Below are 18,306 nucleotides of genomic sequence, written 5' to 3'. Positions count from 1 at the left end.
TTCCTAATTACTTGCTGTATCTGCATACTAACCTTTTGTAATTCATGCACTAGCACACTCAGATCCCTCTGAATCTCAGAGCTCTGCAATCGCTCACCATTTGGAAATTAAGCTTCTTTTTCATTCTTCCTCCCAAAATGAACAATTTTACATTTTCCCACATTATATTCATTTGCCAGATCTTTGTCCACTTATTTAACCTATCTATGACACTTTGTAGCCACCTTATGTCCTCTTCATAATTTACTTTCTATCTACGTGTCATCAGCAATTTAGTAACCATTCCTTCAGTCCCTTCATCCAAATCATTTATACAAATTGTAAAAAATTGAGGGCCCAGAACTGATCCCTGTGGCATACCACTCATCACAACCAGACATCCAGAAAAAGACCTATTTATTGCCAACTCTCTGCTCCCTATTAGCTAATCAATCTTCTAAACATGCCAATATGTTACCCACTACGCCATGAGCTTTTATTTTTTGCAATAACCTTTGATGCGGCACTTTATCAAATGCCTTCTGCAAATCAAAGTACAGTACATTTACTGCTTCCCCTTTATCCACAGCACATGTGACTCATTCAAAGAGCTCCAATAAATTGGTTAAACATGATTTTCTTTCCACAAAACCGTGTTGACCCTGCCTGATTGCCTTAGATTTTTCTAAGTGCCTGGCTATAACTTCTTTAGTAATAGCATCTAACATTTTCCCTATGTCAGGTGTTAGGCTAACTGGCCTATAGTTTCCTGCTTTCTGTCTCCTTCCCTTTTTGAACACGCTCTAGGAATTCTTGCCCCTCTCTTCCCTTTACACTATCCCAGTCTATATTCAATAATTAAAGTTCCCCATTATAACTACTGTTTGCACCTCTCTAATTTCCTTGCAGATTTGTTCCTCTGCATCGTTCCCACTATTTAGTGGCCTATAGACTACACTGAGCAATGTAATTGCACCCTTTTTGTTCCTTAGTTCTAACCGAATTGATTCTGTACTCAAACATTCGGGGACATCCTCTTTCTCCAGCACTGCCATGCTCTCATTAACCACTCTCGTGGAACCACTTCTTCATCCCCTACTGTACAGCTGTGCCACTCATGGTGCCACAAACTTGGCTTTGACTGCACACGTCTGAGGAACCAATGCCCTCACGAGTATCCAAAACAGAAACCCGATTAGCGAGCAGAACCCCAGGGGACTCCTGCACTACTAGCCTGGTTCTCTTGGACTGCCTGGTGGTCACCCATTCCTTTCTGCCTCCATGCTCCTAACCTATGAAATGACCACCTCTTTGAATATGCTATCCATGTAGCTCTCAGCCTCACGGATGCGCCACAGTGACACTAGTCGCTGCTCAAGCTCCGAAACCCGGAGCTCAAGTTTCTGCAGCTAGCAGTACTTCAGGCCCATATGGTCGTCTAGGTTACCAGTAGTGTCCACAATCTCCCACATATTACAGGACACATATTCCACATGACCAAGCTGTCCTGCCATGTCTTAACTTTACTTCCCTTATGTTAACTTTATTTTACTTTGGGTTACTTATATTACTCCACTGGCCCTGACTTCCCCCTAGCCCTATTATTTTTTACTGAAATCCAAGTGAATACTGCTTTAAAAATAATACACTTTTCTAACTTACAGCTATTTAAAGACATTCCCTAATGGCAGTTTATTATCGACCAATGAGCTTCTGGGTTTCATGTGATGTCACTGCTCAATTTTTTTTCTCAAACTGAGCTCTGAGTTTGAGGTCTACATCCAGGTCCACTGCTGCTCAGCTGCTCCTGTTCCGGACTTAGATTAATTCCTATGTTTACCAAACCACTTCCTCATGCACCGAAATCCCACACGAGCCTAATTCGCTACTCACTCGGTCTCTGTCTCACTCCAACATAGTCACTTGTCTCTTCGCATACCCCTCACTGAATTTGTTGTAGCACAAGATCTACTTTCTACATTATGGGCAGAATTTTGCCCTCGTCGGGCAGGCTCGGCAGGGGCAAACAGGAGAGGTCGGGAAGCTGAGTGCCGCCTGCAATCAGGCTGCGACCATGATTTTATGCTGTCCTTCTTCTCCCTTAGATCTGCCACCAAGCAGTGAAGCGCAGGACCTCCAGGAGCTACACCTGACCCTGGAGGACCACCATTCTCCCCAAGCACCTGTATCACACCCACTCTCTGAACCAGGCACCAGCGAAGATACCAGCATCTCGGTGGGCGTTAATTTGGCGGCTAGTATCTTGGTGCACATTGTTGAGGGCACTTCACACTGGTTTGAGGTGCAGGCGGAGGCAGAGAGTACCCAGGGCGCCAGCAGTTGGAGAACTGCTAGAGACCAGGACGATGCTCAGTCAAAGGCTGATAATGGGCCTCTGGAGTCGTCCATTAGGCAGCAGATGCTGGATGTCCAGAGGGGGGATCTGGCAGAGATCCAAGAGGGTTTGTGTGCCATGGTCTCCATTGTGGAGGAGTCCCTACTGAGCATGAGCACTGTGTTGACTCTGATGTCCGAGCGCAATGCCTCCTCCATGGAGAGAGTCGCGGCTTTCATGGAGAGGCTGCTCCAGGAACAGAACCAGGGGTTCCTGGGGTTGTGCCCAGACCTGCAACCCTCCACACGACACTGACCTTAGCTGGTCAGTGTCCATGTGTAAGATGGTTGGGGCATCCATTGTCCCATCCATCAATGGCGAGCAGGGAGGTCCACAACGACCTGACGTTAGCACACAAGCTGCTCGTCATCTCTGCCGGCTCTTCTCAGAGTGTTCTGGATGACGACAGCAGCTCCTTCGCACCTCCGCCAGTGACCATTACATCTGATGAGGCTGCAGCGACTGTGGAGATGCCAGCCGTGGAACTGGCCACTCCCTCCCAGGCGGGGCCAACACAGACTCCACTGGTCACAGGACAACCGCCAAGGTCATCAAGGCCAACAAGACAGCAGAGTCAGCAGGCTGTCAAAATGCTGGTGCCAGCGAGGAAGGAGCACCTAGGCGTAGCACTCATAAACGTAAGTTTAAATCACCTTAAGCACAAGAGGGACTGGTCACGGATGATCTTTTGTTCCCCCATTTTGTTTTTCTTTTTTTTAATGGTGTGACTACCAACACCGGATATTGTTCCATTCAATACTATGTGAGTTCCAACATTAAATAACATTTGCTTTTGTGTTATTGGCCTGAGTATGCTTCATTTGTTTTGTAGGTGCAGGGTAGGCCATTATGTAATGCTGGACATGGGTGGCTCGAAACCTTATTGCACAGGCACTGAATGTATCTTGGGGGTCATGGAGTCATTTCTGCAATCCAGGACAAAGGCAGCAGCCCTGGCATGAGGTGGTAGCTCTTATTTGGCAGCCCAGCTGAAGGAATGTTAGATCAAGGTGTCCCTACCTCCCTGAAGGTGTCCCTACCTCCCTGGAGGTTACCGAGGCCTGGCTCCACACCTCAGTGTTCTCCTCACTCTGCTCCTTTTCTGTCACTACAGGACTCATCATCTGGGGCCTGTGCAGCTGTGTCAATATTGTCTTCCTCAAGTGGGCCCCCCCCCTTACTGATGCAGTTGTGGAGAGCGCAGCATGCAACCACTAGCAGTGACACCTGCTCTGGGAGTATTGCAGTGCACCCCTGAACAGTCCAGGCATCCGAAGACCATCTTCAGAAGACATTTGGTTCTGTCTTCCACTGCCCTTGGGAAGGCATTGCTCCTGTTGTACTGCTGCTCTGCCTCTGTTCTTGGGTGGTGGAGAGGAGTCATGAGCCACCTTTTCAAGGGATAGCCCTTGTCACCCAGCAGCTATCCATCCAGCCGGGCTGGAGCACTGAAGAGCCTCAGCACCTTGGAGTGTCTCAGGATATATGCGTCTTGGGAGCTGCCTAGGTACCTTGCACAGACTTGCAGAATCTGTATCCTGTGATCACACACTATCTGCATGTTCATGAAGTGGAATCTCTTCCTGTTGACGAAGGCACCCAGCTGACCTTCTGGCGCCTTGATGGCCACATGTGTGCAGTCGATGGCAGCCTGGATGCGGGGAAACCCAGCAATTGCTGCAAAGCCTCTGACTCGCTCAGCCTTGCTGGCTTCGTCCATATGAAAATCAATACCCACTTGAACAGAGCTTCTGTCACCAGCTTGATGCAACTGTGGACAGCTGTTTGGGAGACTCCACACAGATCCCCCACTGAGCCCTGAAAAGAGCCGAATGCATAGAAATTGAGTGCCACTGTGGCCTTCAGGGCCACTGGCATGGGGTGTCCACCCACACAGTCGGAGCTGATCTCAGGCCCAATCATCTCACAAATGGAGGTCACTGTCTCCCTGGAGAGACGGAGCCTTCTTTGGCATTGCACATCAGACATATTGAGGTAGCTTCATCGCCACCTGTAAACCCTGGCAACAGGACAGTAGCATCTTCTGCAGCCCCTTCCGCCTTGGACATCCTGCTGGCCCTGTGCCCCTTGTGCTTGCGCCTCTCCTCCCACAGGTCCCTTCCCTGGAAGCTGCAAAGGGACACCTGGCCTCTTCTCCCTTCTGTCCCTCTCTTCCTCAGAGGAGGAGGTGCCTCCAGTGGAGACCACAATCCCCATTACCAGGGTGAGCGAAGGCTGTCTGATATCTGTAAGAGTCCCATGGTCTGAATCCTCAGGGGGCCTGGAAGACACCAATGAGTCCTGAAATGACATGTGGAAATGCTAAGAATGAAACCCCAATCAGAGGTTAAGCTGCTAAGTACCAATAAGCCACAAGCAACAAGTTACCTCCAAAACTCCTCATTACTCACATTGACAATGCTGCTGACCTTTCTTCTCCTGCCCGTGGATGAGGTTTTGAAAATTATGGACTGCCCGCCTGCCCGTTTTGCCCATGTGATGAGCAAAAAATTGCACGGGCAATGTTAAATCGCTGTTAATTAGGTTGTCAAGGTCCTTAACTGGCCTCTTAATTAATGGTGGGCACGGCTCCAACTTGCACGCATGCCCACCAAGCGAAATATCGTGCGAGTTCACAATGACATCGGGGCACTCGCCCGACATCATCATGCATCATTTTACACTCATTCGGGTCGGGCGTGCGGCCGCCCAACGAGAGAAAAATTCTGCCCTGTAGTATAATCTCACTGTAGCAATATTTCAAGACTAATACTGGATATTGATCCCTCCCTATTATGTGGTTCTTCCAGGTTCTATCCAGCTGGTCCCTGAGGTCGGCAGTAAGGGAAAGAGGGAGATATGCAGGACAGTAGTAGAAAGTGTATGAATATAGTAGTAGACCACCCAGCCTATTTGTCTTTATTGATGGTGTGATGGTGAAGATTTCCGCCCTCTATATTTCTGAGAGGTTGATTACAAAATCTGAATTTCTGGCACCAACTAGATTAAGAATGTATAAGTATATATATGTATAGGTATAGGCTGACTGTGTTATCCTAATCAGGTAATAAGCAATGACCAAGGCACAGAGCTTATCAACTCATCTATAAGTTCAGATATGCTTTCTATAATTAAAAAACTCTCAGTATATATTGGCTGAGGAAGGTGTTACATTACTTTGCACAAGATCTACAAAAGACCAGGTTCTCTCTATAAATTGCTAAACAGTTCAATATAACTTTAATGAATTCTCATGCATCTGCAGCTACTGCCTATTGCATTATACAACTAAACTTAAGCCCTATATTCTGAAATGCCTGAAAGTAGTTCAAAACCTGAGTAACTTTGCAAGGGAAGGGGTGAATATCTGTCAGTCCAACACTTGCAATTATAAAATGTGTTTAAGACATACTAAAGAAAACAATTGCAGGCAGATACAAAAATCTAGATTCCAGTGTTTTTCCTGCTAGCTGATCCTCAAGTTGGAATTCTGCCTTTTCACAACCCTGGTCTGGAGCCTTACTCCAATATCTCTGTAGATTTTCCTTTTCTCAAAGGGAAAATAGAGTTTAAAATTACAGGTCACCAATTCTTAAATTTTGGTTTGCAAAAATAGTATCTAAAATATTTTTTAAAACAGCATAATGTGGCAGTTGGCCACTTCAAAAGCCTGCTTTGATAACTATCTGCTTTTTTGGGTCATTTTTGGCTCTCTTTTGTGAAGTTATGTTACAGTAAACAGAAAATGTTCAAAGAAAGAGAAAATTGACAAATTTTGTATGAAGCTGCAATGCTACCTGGTGATAGGGAGCATTAAAATCAAAAAGCAAAATACTGTAGAAGAGGCTGAAAATAGATAATTCTGGAAACACTTGGCAGATCCGTGGAGAAAAGAATAAAGTTAACATTTCACACCTTTGACCCCCCCATCAGAGCGAGATGTTACCCCATATAAGGAGGAACAGAGCAAGGGAAATAAGAATAGGGAATAAATAACCACATTGTTATGAAACTCATACTTACCTTGTTGATGAGTGCGAAGGCCAGGAACTCCAAGTCCTAGTGGACCTCGGATTTTCTACACATGCGCAGACTGGAAGCAGGTTGCACACGCGCAATTTGGCATCTTTATGTTCTTTAGGTCCAGGACAGGCCCTGCGTCCCTGTGCATGGAGAGAAAGGAAGAAAGGTGCGAAAACCCAGGCCAGGTGTCTGACCATAGCCAGTAAGTGTCCCAGAGAGAGGGACAAGGGAGGGGGACAGGGAGAGATCCCAAAAGGAAAGGGTCCTCCCCCTGTAAAGGACAAAAACAGGTCCCAGTTAAGGAAAAGTGAAGAGCAGAGAAACAGGCTCCAATTATAGAAAAGGGCTGCAGGGAGCAGACATTAAGTGAAGTGGGCTCAGGAAAGGTTCTGGTAATTGAAGAGGGCAAAAGGAGAAGCCCTGAAGATCCAAGAGGGCAGCTGAAGGTTGGTGACTCCGTGCTGCAGGCCGTTGGGGCAAAGATACCCCTTTGGAGCAGTAATGTTCTGCTTGGCATAGCTGAAGAGCTGAAATTGTGCTTGTAAGTTGATGCTTGAGTGTATTTGGAGATCCGGGGAACAGAAACTCGAAGGCAAGATTGAAACCCTGCGAGGTGGGCTGTCATTTAAGCCATCTGAGTTGGAGCAACATTTGGAGAAAATTCTAAGATAAGATCTTTAAAGGTGAAGATTGGAAACCCTCATGAAAGAGACAGAATTTCAGTGAGATTGGTTGACTCACAGTGTGACTAACGTCTGGGGGGTTGTTGAGAAATCCATGGAATCTGCTTTGGTCATATCTGTCATTTATTGTGCAGTGTGGTGTGCCCACGCATAATTTGCCTGTTAATTCATGTGTACTTACCCTGAATGTTAGAGTATAAGATAGATATTGTAAATTTATCTTGCTGACCTTGTAAAGTTTATTTTTGTTCGTTCAAAAGCCGTAGAATCTTGTGGTTTTATTCTATTAGCAAGTTTCATGAATTTCAAACTTTGTCTCCTTTAAACAAAATCTTATTGGTTCCTAAATGGATCTGGCCAAGGATCATAACAATATGCACATGTAAAGAAAAAAAAAATCTGTAAAACAGTTTGATGAAAACAATGGATTAATTAACTGAGAGATATGTTCCTGTTCAGTTTCTGATCAATGGTGATCCCAGGTTGTTGATGATGGAGAAGTTGGCAAAGGCAATCAAAATGAATTTCAAAAGGATATGGTTAGGCTCTCTCTCATTGAGATGGTCATTGTTTGATACTTCCTCCTACCTCCCCTGGACCACTACACCACCACTAAACATCAGGCCATTGATTCCAGGGCTGTCACTGACCTTATCTCTTCTGGAGATCCTGCCTCCAACATTATAATCCCCTAACCCTGAACAGTCCGCATCTAGCTCCTTCCTAAAATCTATGAACGGTACTACCCTGGTAGACCCATTGCTTCAGCATGTTCTTGCCCCATTGAACCGATTCCTTTCTATACTGGCTCTAATTTTTCTCCCTTTGCCTAGCCTCTTCCCACCTACATCCGTGATGCTGATGATACCCATCACGTTAACAGTTTCCAATTCCTGGTCTTAACTGCTTCGTTTCTACATTGGTGTTCAATCCCTCTTCATCTCCAGTGGTACCCACATCCCATGAAACAATAAATTTTAAAATAAGTTCCTGCTCTCCCTGAAGTAGAAAATTACATCAACTTTGCTTACAACTATCATTGTCTACACATGGTTCATCTCCAATTTTTCCTTTCCTTCACTTCTCTGTCTTCAGTTCTGATGATCGGCTATCAAACAATATCCTCTATAAGCTCGCTGACTCTCACAGCTACCTTTACTACACTTCCTCACACCCCATTTCCTGTAAGGACTATATTCCATTCTCCAAGTTTCACTATCTCAGTTCTGTTTTTTTGGACAAAATAAATTCTGTATTGGTACTTCTGATATGTCTTCCTATTTCCTCAACCCAGCGTTCCCACCCACTGCGGTTGATGAGGGCCTCGATTGCATTTGTTCTAGTTAGTGCACCTGTTCTCACTTCTTCCCCTCTGTCCCAGACCCACCATGGGGTTCCCCTTATCCTCACTTTTCACCCCATCAGGCTCCGTATTCAAAGAATCATTCTCATCACTTCAGCTACATTCAGTTTGATGCAACCCCCAAACATAGCTTCCCCTTCCCACCCTTTTTCAACATTCCGTGTGGACCATTACCTCATAATACCCTGATCCAATCCTCAGTCACCCCAAGACCCCTTCCTATTCCTAAGGCACCTTTCCATGCAAGCACAGGAGATACAGTGCAACACCTGCCCCTTTACCTCCTCTCTTCTCACTGTCCAAAGCCCAAAACACACCTTCGAGGTGAAACAGTGATTTACTTGTATCTCTTTGAATTTAGTATACTATATTCACTTCTCATGATGTGGTCTCCTCTACATTGAGGGAGCCAAACGCAGGCTGGGTAACTGAGGAATACGTCCATTCAGTCAGGAAGCAAGACCGTGAGCTACCTGTCGCCTGTCATTTTAATTCTCCATCTTGCTCCCTGAACTTTCTGTCCTTGGCCTGCTACATTATTCCAATGAAGCTCAACACAATTTAAGGAACAGAACCTCATCTTCTGACTAGGCATTTTAAAGTCTTCTGAACTCAAAAGTGAGTTAAACAATTTTAGACCGTAGCTTTCACTTTTATTTTTTCTCTTGTTTTTTTCTTACTTCCTTTACTTTTGGAAAACAGCTTTCACCATCCTGCCATCTAGACCTCCTCCTCTAGACATATCTTTTGTTGCTTTACTTGACCCATTACTATTCCTTTTGACCTTGTACCATGAACTCTTTGGTCATTTAATCTCTCCTCCCCTTCACCAAATCTCAGGTCTTTTCTTGTTCTTCTTCCCAGTCTTTACCCTTTTCACTTGCCTAATCCCAGTTCTTTGCTGACATATCACAAGGGCTATTATTACAATTGCTGTTGTTATGAATGCTTGGCTGAGTCCACATTTTGATTGACAGTTTACAGTCTATTAAAGGATTAGCTAGTGTATTTGTTTTTATAACAGATTGAACAATTGAGGGTATTTAAAATCTTTGAATTGATTTCACGAATGGGAGTTTTCAAATGTGTATGAGAGACAGTTGTATTAAATTGTTACTAGTTTAATTTTTTTCAGCTCCACATGGCTACTGTGGTCTTGCCCATGGTGGATTCTTGATAAGTGGTTATGAAGATGGCATGGGGGAATGAGGTGGCATGGAGGATGTGTGAGTTGACATGGAGAGGGCATCAGGGTATGAAGAGGATGAAGGTCATGGATAGGGCATGAGTTGGCATAGAGGGGGCATGGGGATGGGTGGGGGCCACGAGTTGGCATGGTGACCATTGGGGAAGGGTGGTTAAGGGGGTGAAGTGTTAGGGCTAGAGGGCCTAATAGCTTCTAAAACAACTGAGATGAAGTCCCAGAGAACTGTGACAGGCCTTCTAACTGCTTCCAGTTGGTAGGCCCTATTCTATCCTGCTCCCGCCCTCCTCCACGGCAAGAATTAAGTGTAATGGAGCCCTTTAAATTGAGGCAGGTCGGAAAATTTCCCGATTTAAATTACCTGCCTTGGTAACGAAAAATCCAAGCCATGGTGTTCAAACTGTGCAAAAATCAAATAACTTAATGTTACTTGAAAGAATGCAGGACTCCTTTTCTTATTTATTTAGTGCCAGACCTGTTACAGGTGCAGATGATATTAGAAAAGATGTTAGAAGAGATTAGCAAAGATTTTTTTTAAATAATTTTAAAGATTACCCCATCCAATAGTTTAATTACCCCCTCAAATAATTCTAGTAGGTTTATGAAGCAATTTTTATTTGTAAGTGACTAAAACTAATTCCCTGAGAATTTGACAGTACCTTTTATTTGTGCAGTCTGCCTATGATTGCATTGGGACAAAAAATGAAGTATTTAGTTCCTAAACTGACTGAGAATCTAGAACACAGGATCATGGGGAAGAATTTCCCCATAGGGCCAGCTCGCCGATGTGTAAAATGACGCAGGATGATGTCGGGTGGAACTCCCGACGTCATCCCGCGTCATATCAATGTTCAGGTTGGCAGGGGTGCAGCTGAATCAGCTGTGCGGCCACCGGCCTGTCAACTGCCTGTTGAGGCCATTTAAAAAGTAATTGAGATAATTAATGGTTGGCAGGCTGGCCGGGAGCCCTGGCGGGCTTCAGAAGAAACAGAAACCTCATCCGTGGGCAGAATGAGGTTTCATAAAGGTTTTTAAAATTTTAATAAATGTATGCTTTAAAGTGATGGACATGTCCTAACTCATGTGACAGTGTCACATGGGGGGGACACGTCAGGGAAATTTTATTTTTGCACCTTCACCATTTTTAAATTTGGCACCGATCTCCCTGAGGTGACCATTGGGCAAGGGTAGCCTCAGGGAGATGAGTACGCTCTTCCGTACACATGCGCTGAGGGACTCCCCCCACACTCGCACAGGGAGCGCATAGTGCAAAATGGTGGTGTGCCTGCCCTCGCCCACTCCTGCACTTCCCCCCCCAACGGGGGGAAAATTCTTACCCAAGATTCTGAATGGAATTGACAAAATTAATCCAGGCAAAACTGTTCATTAAGGTGGAGAATTCAAATTCTACAAGGCACAATGAAAAATTAGGAAATCAGGAAGACAAGAAAAAGGATGTCACCCAAAATATAATAATGTTAAAGAAAATTGACCAAGGAAGACCATTAAAACAACCAGAAATGAGTCTCTCCTGGATTATCATATGCAAGAAAAGGTTGTAACTTTGATATTACTTTCTTAAAATTATTTTAAAATCAAGACAAAGATGCAAGGTATCCATTATTTTGGATCTTTTTCAATAAGAACTTCTTCAGAGTTATCCAAAGACAATATAACTATGCAAAGTAAATAAAAGAATCTAGGGGGTGTTGTCTTCTTCTATTTATGGCAATGTTAGGAGAGTTTGTTATTAAGCCATGTGTAAAACCTGGAAATAAGCTGAAATTGCCAGATTTTTCCTTCTCTGTGTTGTCCTTATCCTATCTGCTTCCTAAAAGGTTGACTGAAAATTCTAGGCTTTCTACAAAAGAAAATCTGCTCTTGATGGTCAATGAATTTTTCAAAGAAAGACATGCCATTTTTGATTAGTTCTGTGGCACCTAAAGAGACAAACAAGCTGGTGAAACTTCTGATGTGGTGATCTAAGATATACTTCACTTTCCATTATGGGAAGTTAAGCATTTCAAGCTTTAGACATTTACATAAATCATTACATGTACATTTGTCTTTGGTCAGCTGGATGTTTGGTATGCAACTATCCCTATGTTTAAAATTTTCTAAAGGTACTGAAAATTCCATACACAAAGTTTCTGTTTGTTTAAAGGAAGCAAAAATACTCTGTCTCCATATGGAATATCCCATTCACACAATTCCAAGAACCTTAGGCAGATGTGTAGGAGAGTCAAGGCTGAGGGACTCACAAGCTATATTTCAGTGAATCTTTATAAAAAGTTAAAAGAAATTCACAGCTTTCCTTGACTATACTGACTTGCACAAATGCTCTTAAGTTACATACTTACTTATTGTTACCTTGTCTTGCTCACCCAGCATAATATTGTTGGGTGTAAGATCCCTGTGGACAATTCTTTTTTCTTTGTGCAAATAACGCAGTGCAAGGCATATCTAAACAAAAATGGAAGGAATTGAACAGAATTATGTCAGAATGACCCAGATTCTGCAGCTGTAATAACAGCAAAATTGTCAACATTCATTGTCATTACAACTGTGAAACTGACAGCAACTTCCTCTGTTCACACAGACACAGTGAAACGTAGAACTCCAAAAGCAGCAGTCAATAATTCCCAGCTACTCTATGGAGTGCATTGTTGAAATCTCTGCAGGTCTTTCGGTCTTTTGAAAACGCTAAAATTATGAAAACTTGTCCTTTTATGATAATATTGCTGTTAAAAAGCCCTGACAAGTTATGCCTTGTTGTTGAGGTGTAACTTGGTTTTAAATAATGCACTATATCATAACTCTGCTGAAGAATCTCTTTGGCTCTGGAAAACTAATTTTATGATTGTGCAATTTCAAATGATAAAAGTTCCGTAGCTTTTAAATATAATAAAAATATGATATTTATGATATTGCAGTTTCCAATGCTTGTGTCCCAATCTTTATTTTGTTCTCTGTAAGATATATGAAAAGGATAATCAGTGCATTTTAATTCCTGGTTTGCTGTCCATGAGAATTTTTCAATGTGGCTGCTTAAACTGTTGATGGCATCACTGTTGTTGGCTAGCTGAAAATCCTTTTGAGTTGTCACCATATTCAACTTAGTATCAAGAAAAGTGAAATCCATGTCAGAGAGATTGCTAGATCTTTTTGGGCAGCTGTCTTTGAGATCAGTGGCAAGCACTATTGGTTTGCCACTGACCACAAAATCTGGGACAATATAATGCAGAGGTTAATTAATAAAGACCATGTGAGTAGAGTTTTCCATAAATATACATTTAAGATTACAAAACTCTAAGACAGTTTTTGATTTGAAAAGGTAAATAACTTATTAAGTGGACACAGAGAAACAAAACTTCATACTGATGATGCCACATGCACTTCATTGAGTTTTTTTAAAATGAATCAATTTTGACAGACCACATGCTGGAAAAGCCATTATTCATACAGTTAATTCTGAAAAGAACAATACAAGTTGTATACAATAAACAGCATAAAAAATCATTGGTACACATGCTATTCATAGCCATGTTACATGTATCATATGGGGCTCATATGGTATGTGAATAAGAAACATATCTTTTACGCTCTTCACACTGTTGTATACAGAATTGCAGAAAAATTGAAATCTGGCTTCTCCCGTACCAAGCACCATCTCCTACAGTAAATTGAAACACAACTTGCTCACTTTACAAACTGCATGAAGGAAGTGGCGCAGACATAAGCTGACTATTACAAAGGTAAAATACAGTGTATGCTGGAAATATCAGAATCAGAAATGCTGGAAATATCAGAGATATAAACAGAAAGCGCTGGAAACAATCAGCACATCAGGCAGCATCTGTAAAGAGAGATACAGAGTTAATGTGGAGCATTTTAACCTCGAAGAATGTGTGGTTTTGGGTGTGGGTGGGGGATGAAATCTTTGAAAAATAAAAGTGCGTCAAGAAACTAGTTCCAAGTCGCTGACTTCGGCTTTAACTGGCTGTTAAAGGCTGCTTTTGCGCAACTCCTCAGGAGAGATGGGTTGCCTACTAACATATACTATACGCTCAATTACAGCCATATTTTAACTGAGTTTCAAATTTAGTGGTGCATCCATGGGTTTCTTGAAACTAGCCAATGAAAACAAGACAAGAAAGCAATGGTATTAAAGAAAGCTGATAAAACTCATGCTGAATCTTCTGGTCAGCATGCATGGACGCACCCCGCTCGCTGACGGGTAAAATGACACACTGTGATGTCGGGCATGCGTCCCAATGTCACCGAGCGTCATTCAGATCTTGAGTTCGGCGGGTGCGCACCAGATTCGGCTGTGCACCCACTGAACTGTCAAAGGCCTATTAAGGCCATTTAAATAGCAATTAAAGTAATTAACAGGGTTGCCTGTCCAACCTTAAGGTGGGATGAGGTTTCATGAAGGGTCTTTAAATGTAATAAAATTTTTAATTAAAATTCATTGACATGTTCTAGCTCCTGTGACACTCAAATGAGGGAACATGTCTGAATTTTTTTTTTCTTAATTTCAATTTTTCAGTACCAACAGTACCAACATCAGCTCCATGCCTCAGGGAGATTTCCGTGCTCTTTCACGCACACGTGCGAAAGAGCGCAGGCTCCAACTCTCTGCTCCCCCCCCCCCCCCACACAGGGATCTTCTTAATTGGCCCACCCACGTAAAATGGCGGTGTACAACCGATCACCTTAGCGCCCCCCACCCCCCCAAATGAGGGTATAATAAATATTCAGTATTCAAAGTTGCTTTCTTACCCACGAGTGGCAAAGGGCTTTTCACAGTACTTTTTTTTTGAGAGTTTATTTACTTTCTCCACTTGTAAGATCTTTTCAGTTACACCAAGATAGGTCACACTTTGGCTTTAGATTGGTTCTCGGACAAGGACCATTATGACCAGCACCAAAACCTCCACTTGCACACAGCAACACCACCAGCCTACTGTTGAAAAACCTTAGCTGTACAGCAGAGAGGGGAGCAGCAGGGAAGTGCAGCTTGCAGGGGGCACAACACACAACAAAGGGTCCACAGGCAGAGTTTCCTTGACATGTTGGAATAACAGTACATCAGGAGGCTCAAGTTGTTGTGTCAGATGGTGGCAGTCACCTGTAGTCTCCTAGAAGAAGATCTACTGCCTGCTGGACCTGGTAGCTATATACCAGTGATTGCCAAAGTCACCAATGCCCTCAACCTTTTTCTCTCTAGGTACTTCCTAGGTTTTGCTGGAGACATGCAGATCCAGATCAACCAGGAGAGTCTGTGAACCTCAATGATTTCACTCCATCAACATGCAGCTAATATGCAACAAAAAGAACTTCTGCAGATGAGTACAAGATTTCTAGAGAGCTCCCTTGATGCTTTTATCCTTCAGCAGTCCAAGATTCCTGACGTATTTGGGCCAGCAAGCAGACTTGATGGGTGTCTGTTAGAAGATATGGGATATTCAATTCAAGCATGGCTGATGATTGCACAATGTTCAGCACCATTCACAGCTCCTCAGATACTGAAACAATTTACAACCAAATGCAGCAAGACCTGCAGCAATATCCAGGCTTGGGCAGACAAGTGCCAAGTAACATTCATGCCACACAAGTGCTAGGCAATAGGAGAGAATCTAACCATTACCCCTTGACATTCATTGGCATTACCATTGCTGAATCCCCCACTACCAACATCCTGGGGGTTACCATTGACCAGAAACTGAACTGGACTAGCCACATAAATACTGTGGCTACAAAAACAAGTCAGTGGCTAGGAATCCTGTGGTGAGCAACTCACTTCCTGATTCCCAAAGCCTATCCACCACCTACAAGGCACAAGTTAGGAGTATGATGGAATAGTCTCCACTTGCCTGGATGAGTGCAGCTCCAACAGCACTCATGAAGCTCAACACCATCCAGGACAAAGCAGCCCACTTGATTGGCACCACATCCACAAAGATTCACTCCCTCCAGCACCGACGCACAGTGGCAGCACGGTGTACCATCTACAAGATGTGCTGCAGGAACTCACCAAGGGTCCTTAGGCAGCATCTTCCAAACCCATGACCACTACTAACTAGCAGGGCAATGGCAGAAGATGCATAGGAACACCACCAACTGGAAATACCCCTCCAAGCCATACGCCATCCGGACTTGGAAATATATCACTGTTCCTCCACTGGGTCAAAATTCTGGAACTCCCTCCCTAACAACATTGTGGGTGTACCTGCACCACATGGACTGCAGTGGTTCAAGAAGGCAGCTCAAAGGCAATTAGGGATGGACAATAAATGCTGGCCTAGCAAGTGGCATCCACGACCCATGAATGAATTAAAAAAAGGCACCCATTAAAAATCTGATCAACTGCGCCAGAAATGACCATCAGATGTGTGATCAAATGAGCCACTGGCATGCTGAAGGTGCCCTACAGGTATCGAGGCAGATTGGAAGCAGAATCACAGGTTGATCCGTATCTGCGTGTCTCCAGCAAAACCCTGGATGGATCCCTTCAACACATGCTAGCTAGGGTGTTCAGAATGGTCATGGTATGCTGCACAACACTATGCAACATTTTGTAGCAATGAAATTTGGACCTGCCAGGTGCAAGAAGCCACAGGCCTATTCAAATGATTTTGAGGAGGAAAAGGATGAGAAATAAAATGATGAGGAGGAAGATGATGAGGGAAATGGACCTCCAGCTGCTAATATTACAGCCCAGGATGCCCTTAATAGAAAGTTCACTCCAGTGGACCAATATCAGAAGCACATGTAACTTCCATTCTACAACCCTGTATCACTCCATCTCCAATGCCACTGACTTAAAGCAAGCAAAGGACACCCCTTTCACATCCCTGCATTGGTTCACATCAATTAATGTTGTTCCATTCATCAACAAGTTAAAAGGCAACTTGCCACCCAGCAGCAAAGAATGGGCAAGGGAAGAAATGGTGGAAAAGAATAATTTTTATTTCATGTAATTTAACTGCTAAAGAATTGAAACTTGGCAATATAATATTTTCCTGTACATCAATGTTCCTACCCTTGTGAAACTACAAAGCTTTAGTCTTATTTTGCCTATTGCTCCTTGTGGTATCAGCAGAGGTAGATGAAGGCTGCTCAGGTCACTGCTCTGAGATGTTCTCGGCTGACATCCTCTGGATTTTGAATCCTGTCAGGGACCCGCCAAAGACTGCTCCAACTGCATCTGTGCAGAGACAGAATCGTCAATGGGGCAAGATTCAGCATGTCAGCTACTGGGGATTGGGGTGGGCAACATGTGAGAAGTGGAAGTCCTTTGAGTGGAGTTCCCATTTTCATGGCTCCTTTCATAAGAGCAAAAGAAATAGAGCTGGAGTGGGCCATTTGATCTTTCGGGCCTGCTCCACCATTCAACAAGATCATGCACCACCCCCATATCCCTTAACATCTATCAACTTTTATCCTGAATATGCTCAACAACTGAACATCCACAGCTCTTTGGGGTTGAGAATGCCTCTGAAACTTCTCCTCATCTCAGTCCTAAATGGCCAACCCCCTAATTGGAGATTGTGACAAATGCTCTAAAATTCCCTGCAAGGGGAAACATTTTCTCAGCATCTACCCTGTCAAGCCCTTAAGAATTCTGTAAACCTCAATTAGATCACCTCTTATTTTCCTAAACTCCAGATAATATAGGCCTAGTCTACTCAATCTCTTCTTGTAGAACAATACCCTCAGCCCAGGAACCAGTCTAGTAAGCATTTGTTGTACTCTTTCTAGAGCAAGTATGTCCTTCCTTAGGTAAGGAGACTAAATGTGCACAGAGGATTCCAGGTGTGGCCTCCTCATTGCCCTGCACAATTGTAATAAGACCTCTTTGCTCTTATACTCCAATCCTTATGCAACATAGGCTAACATACCACTTGCCTTCCTAATTGCCACTATATCTGCATGTTAACTTTATGTGATTCATATACAAGGACACCCTGAATGAAGGGTGTCGCTGAATGCAAATATTTCTAATCATGTTACCATTCAAAAAATATTCTGCTTTTTGAACTTTTCCTACCAAAGCGGATAACTTCATACTTCACCACATTGTATTCCAACTGACATATTCTTGCTCATTCACCAAGCCTGTCTATATCACTCTGCAGCCTCTTTGCATCCTCCTGCACTGCTTACTTTCCCAGTTAACCTTGTATCATCAGCAATCCTCCATACATTACCCTAAATCCATTCATTTAAGTCATGAATATAGATTGTAAATAGCTGAAATCAAAGTACTGATCCTTGCGGTATCCCACTAATTGGAACCTTGAAGCTGAACATGTCTCATTTATTCCTACTCTCTGTTTTCTGTCAATTAACCAATACTCAATTCATGCTAATATTTTACTCCCAATCCTAATTTAGTGTAATAACCTCTTGTGTGGCACCTGATTGAATGCTTTTTGAAAACCCAAATGCATTTCATTTGCTTGTTCCCTCTTATCCATCTTACTAGCTACATCCTCAAAAAACTTTCACTGATCTCTTCCTATTTTCATATCTATAGAAATGTATACAGTTTACTCCCATGTTCTCTTTCCTTATCAATTTCTTGGTCCTCCTTTCCTGAATTCTAAAGAGCTCCCAATCTTCAGTCTCACTACTCTTTCTGGCAACAATA

The 18,306-nt window shown here is 43.3% G+C and overlaps 1 protein-coding gene across 1 annotated transcript in view; it reads right to left on the bottom strand.

Moving 5' to 3' along the window:
* Window positions 1-18,306, bottom strand: part of nek10 (NIMA-related kinase 10) — a 351,428-nt gene that overhangs the window by 220,420 nt on the left and 112,702 nt on the right. Inside the window, exon 18 of the mRNA XM_041183993.1 lies at window positions 12,008-12,110. Coding sequence (XP_041039927.1) covers window positions 12,008-12,110 — 103 coding nt within the window. The remainder of the gene's footprint in view (window positions 1-12,007; window positions 12,111-18,306) is intronic.

Source organism: Carcharodon carcharias, chromosome 3 (assembly GCF_017639515.1).
Source record: "Carcharodon carcharias isolate sCarCar2 chromosome 3, sCarCar2.pri, whole genome shotgun sequence".
Classification (NCBI taxonomy): domain Eukaryota; kingdom Metazoa; phylum Chordata; class Chondrichthyes; order Lamniformes; family Lamnidae; genus Carcharodon; species Carcharodon carcharias.
Note: the sequence above shows the minus strand (reverse complement) of the source record. Positions and strands in the feature narration are given on the sequence as shown.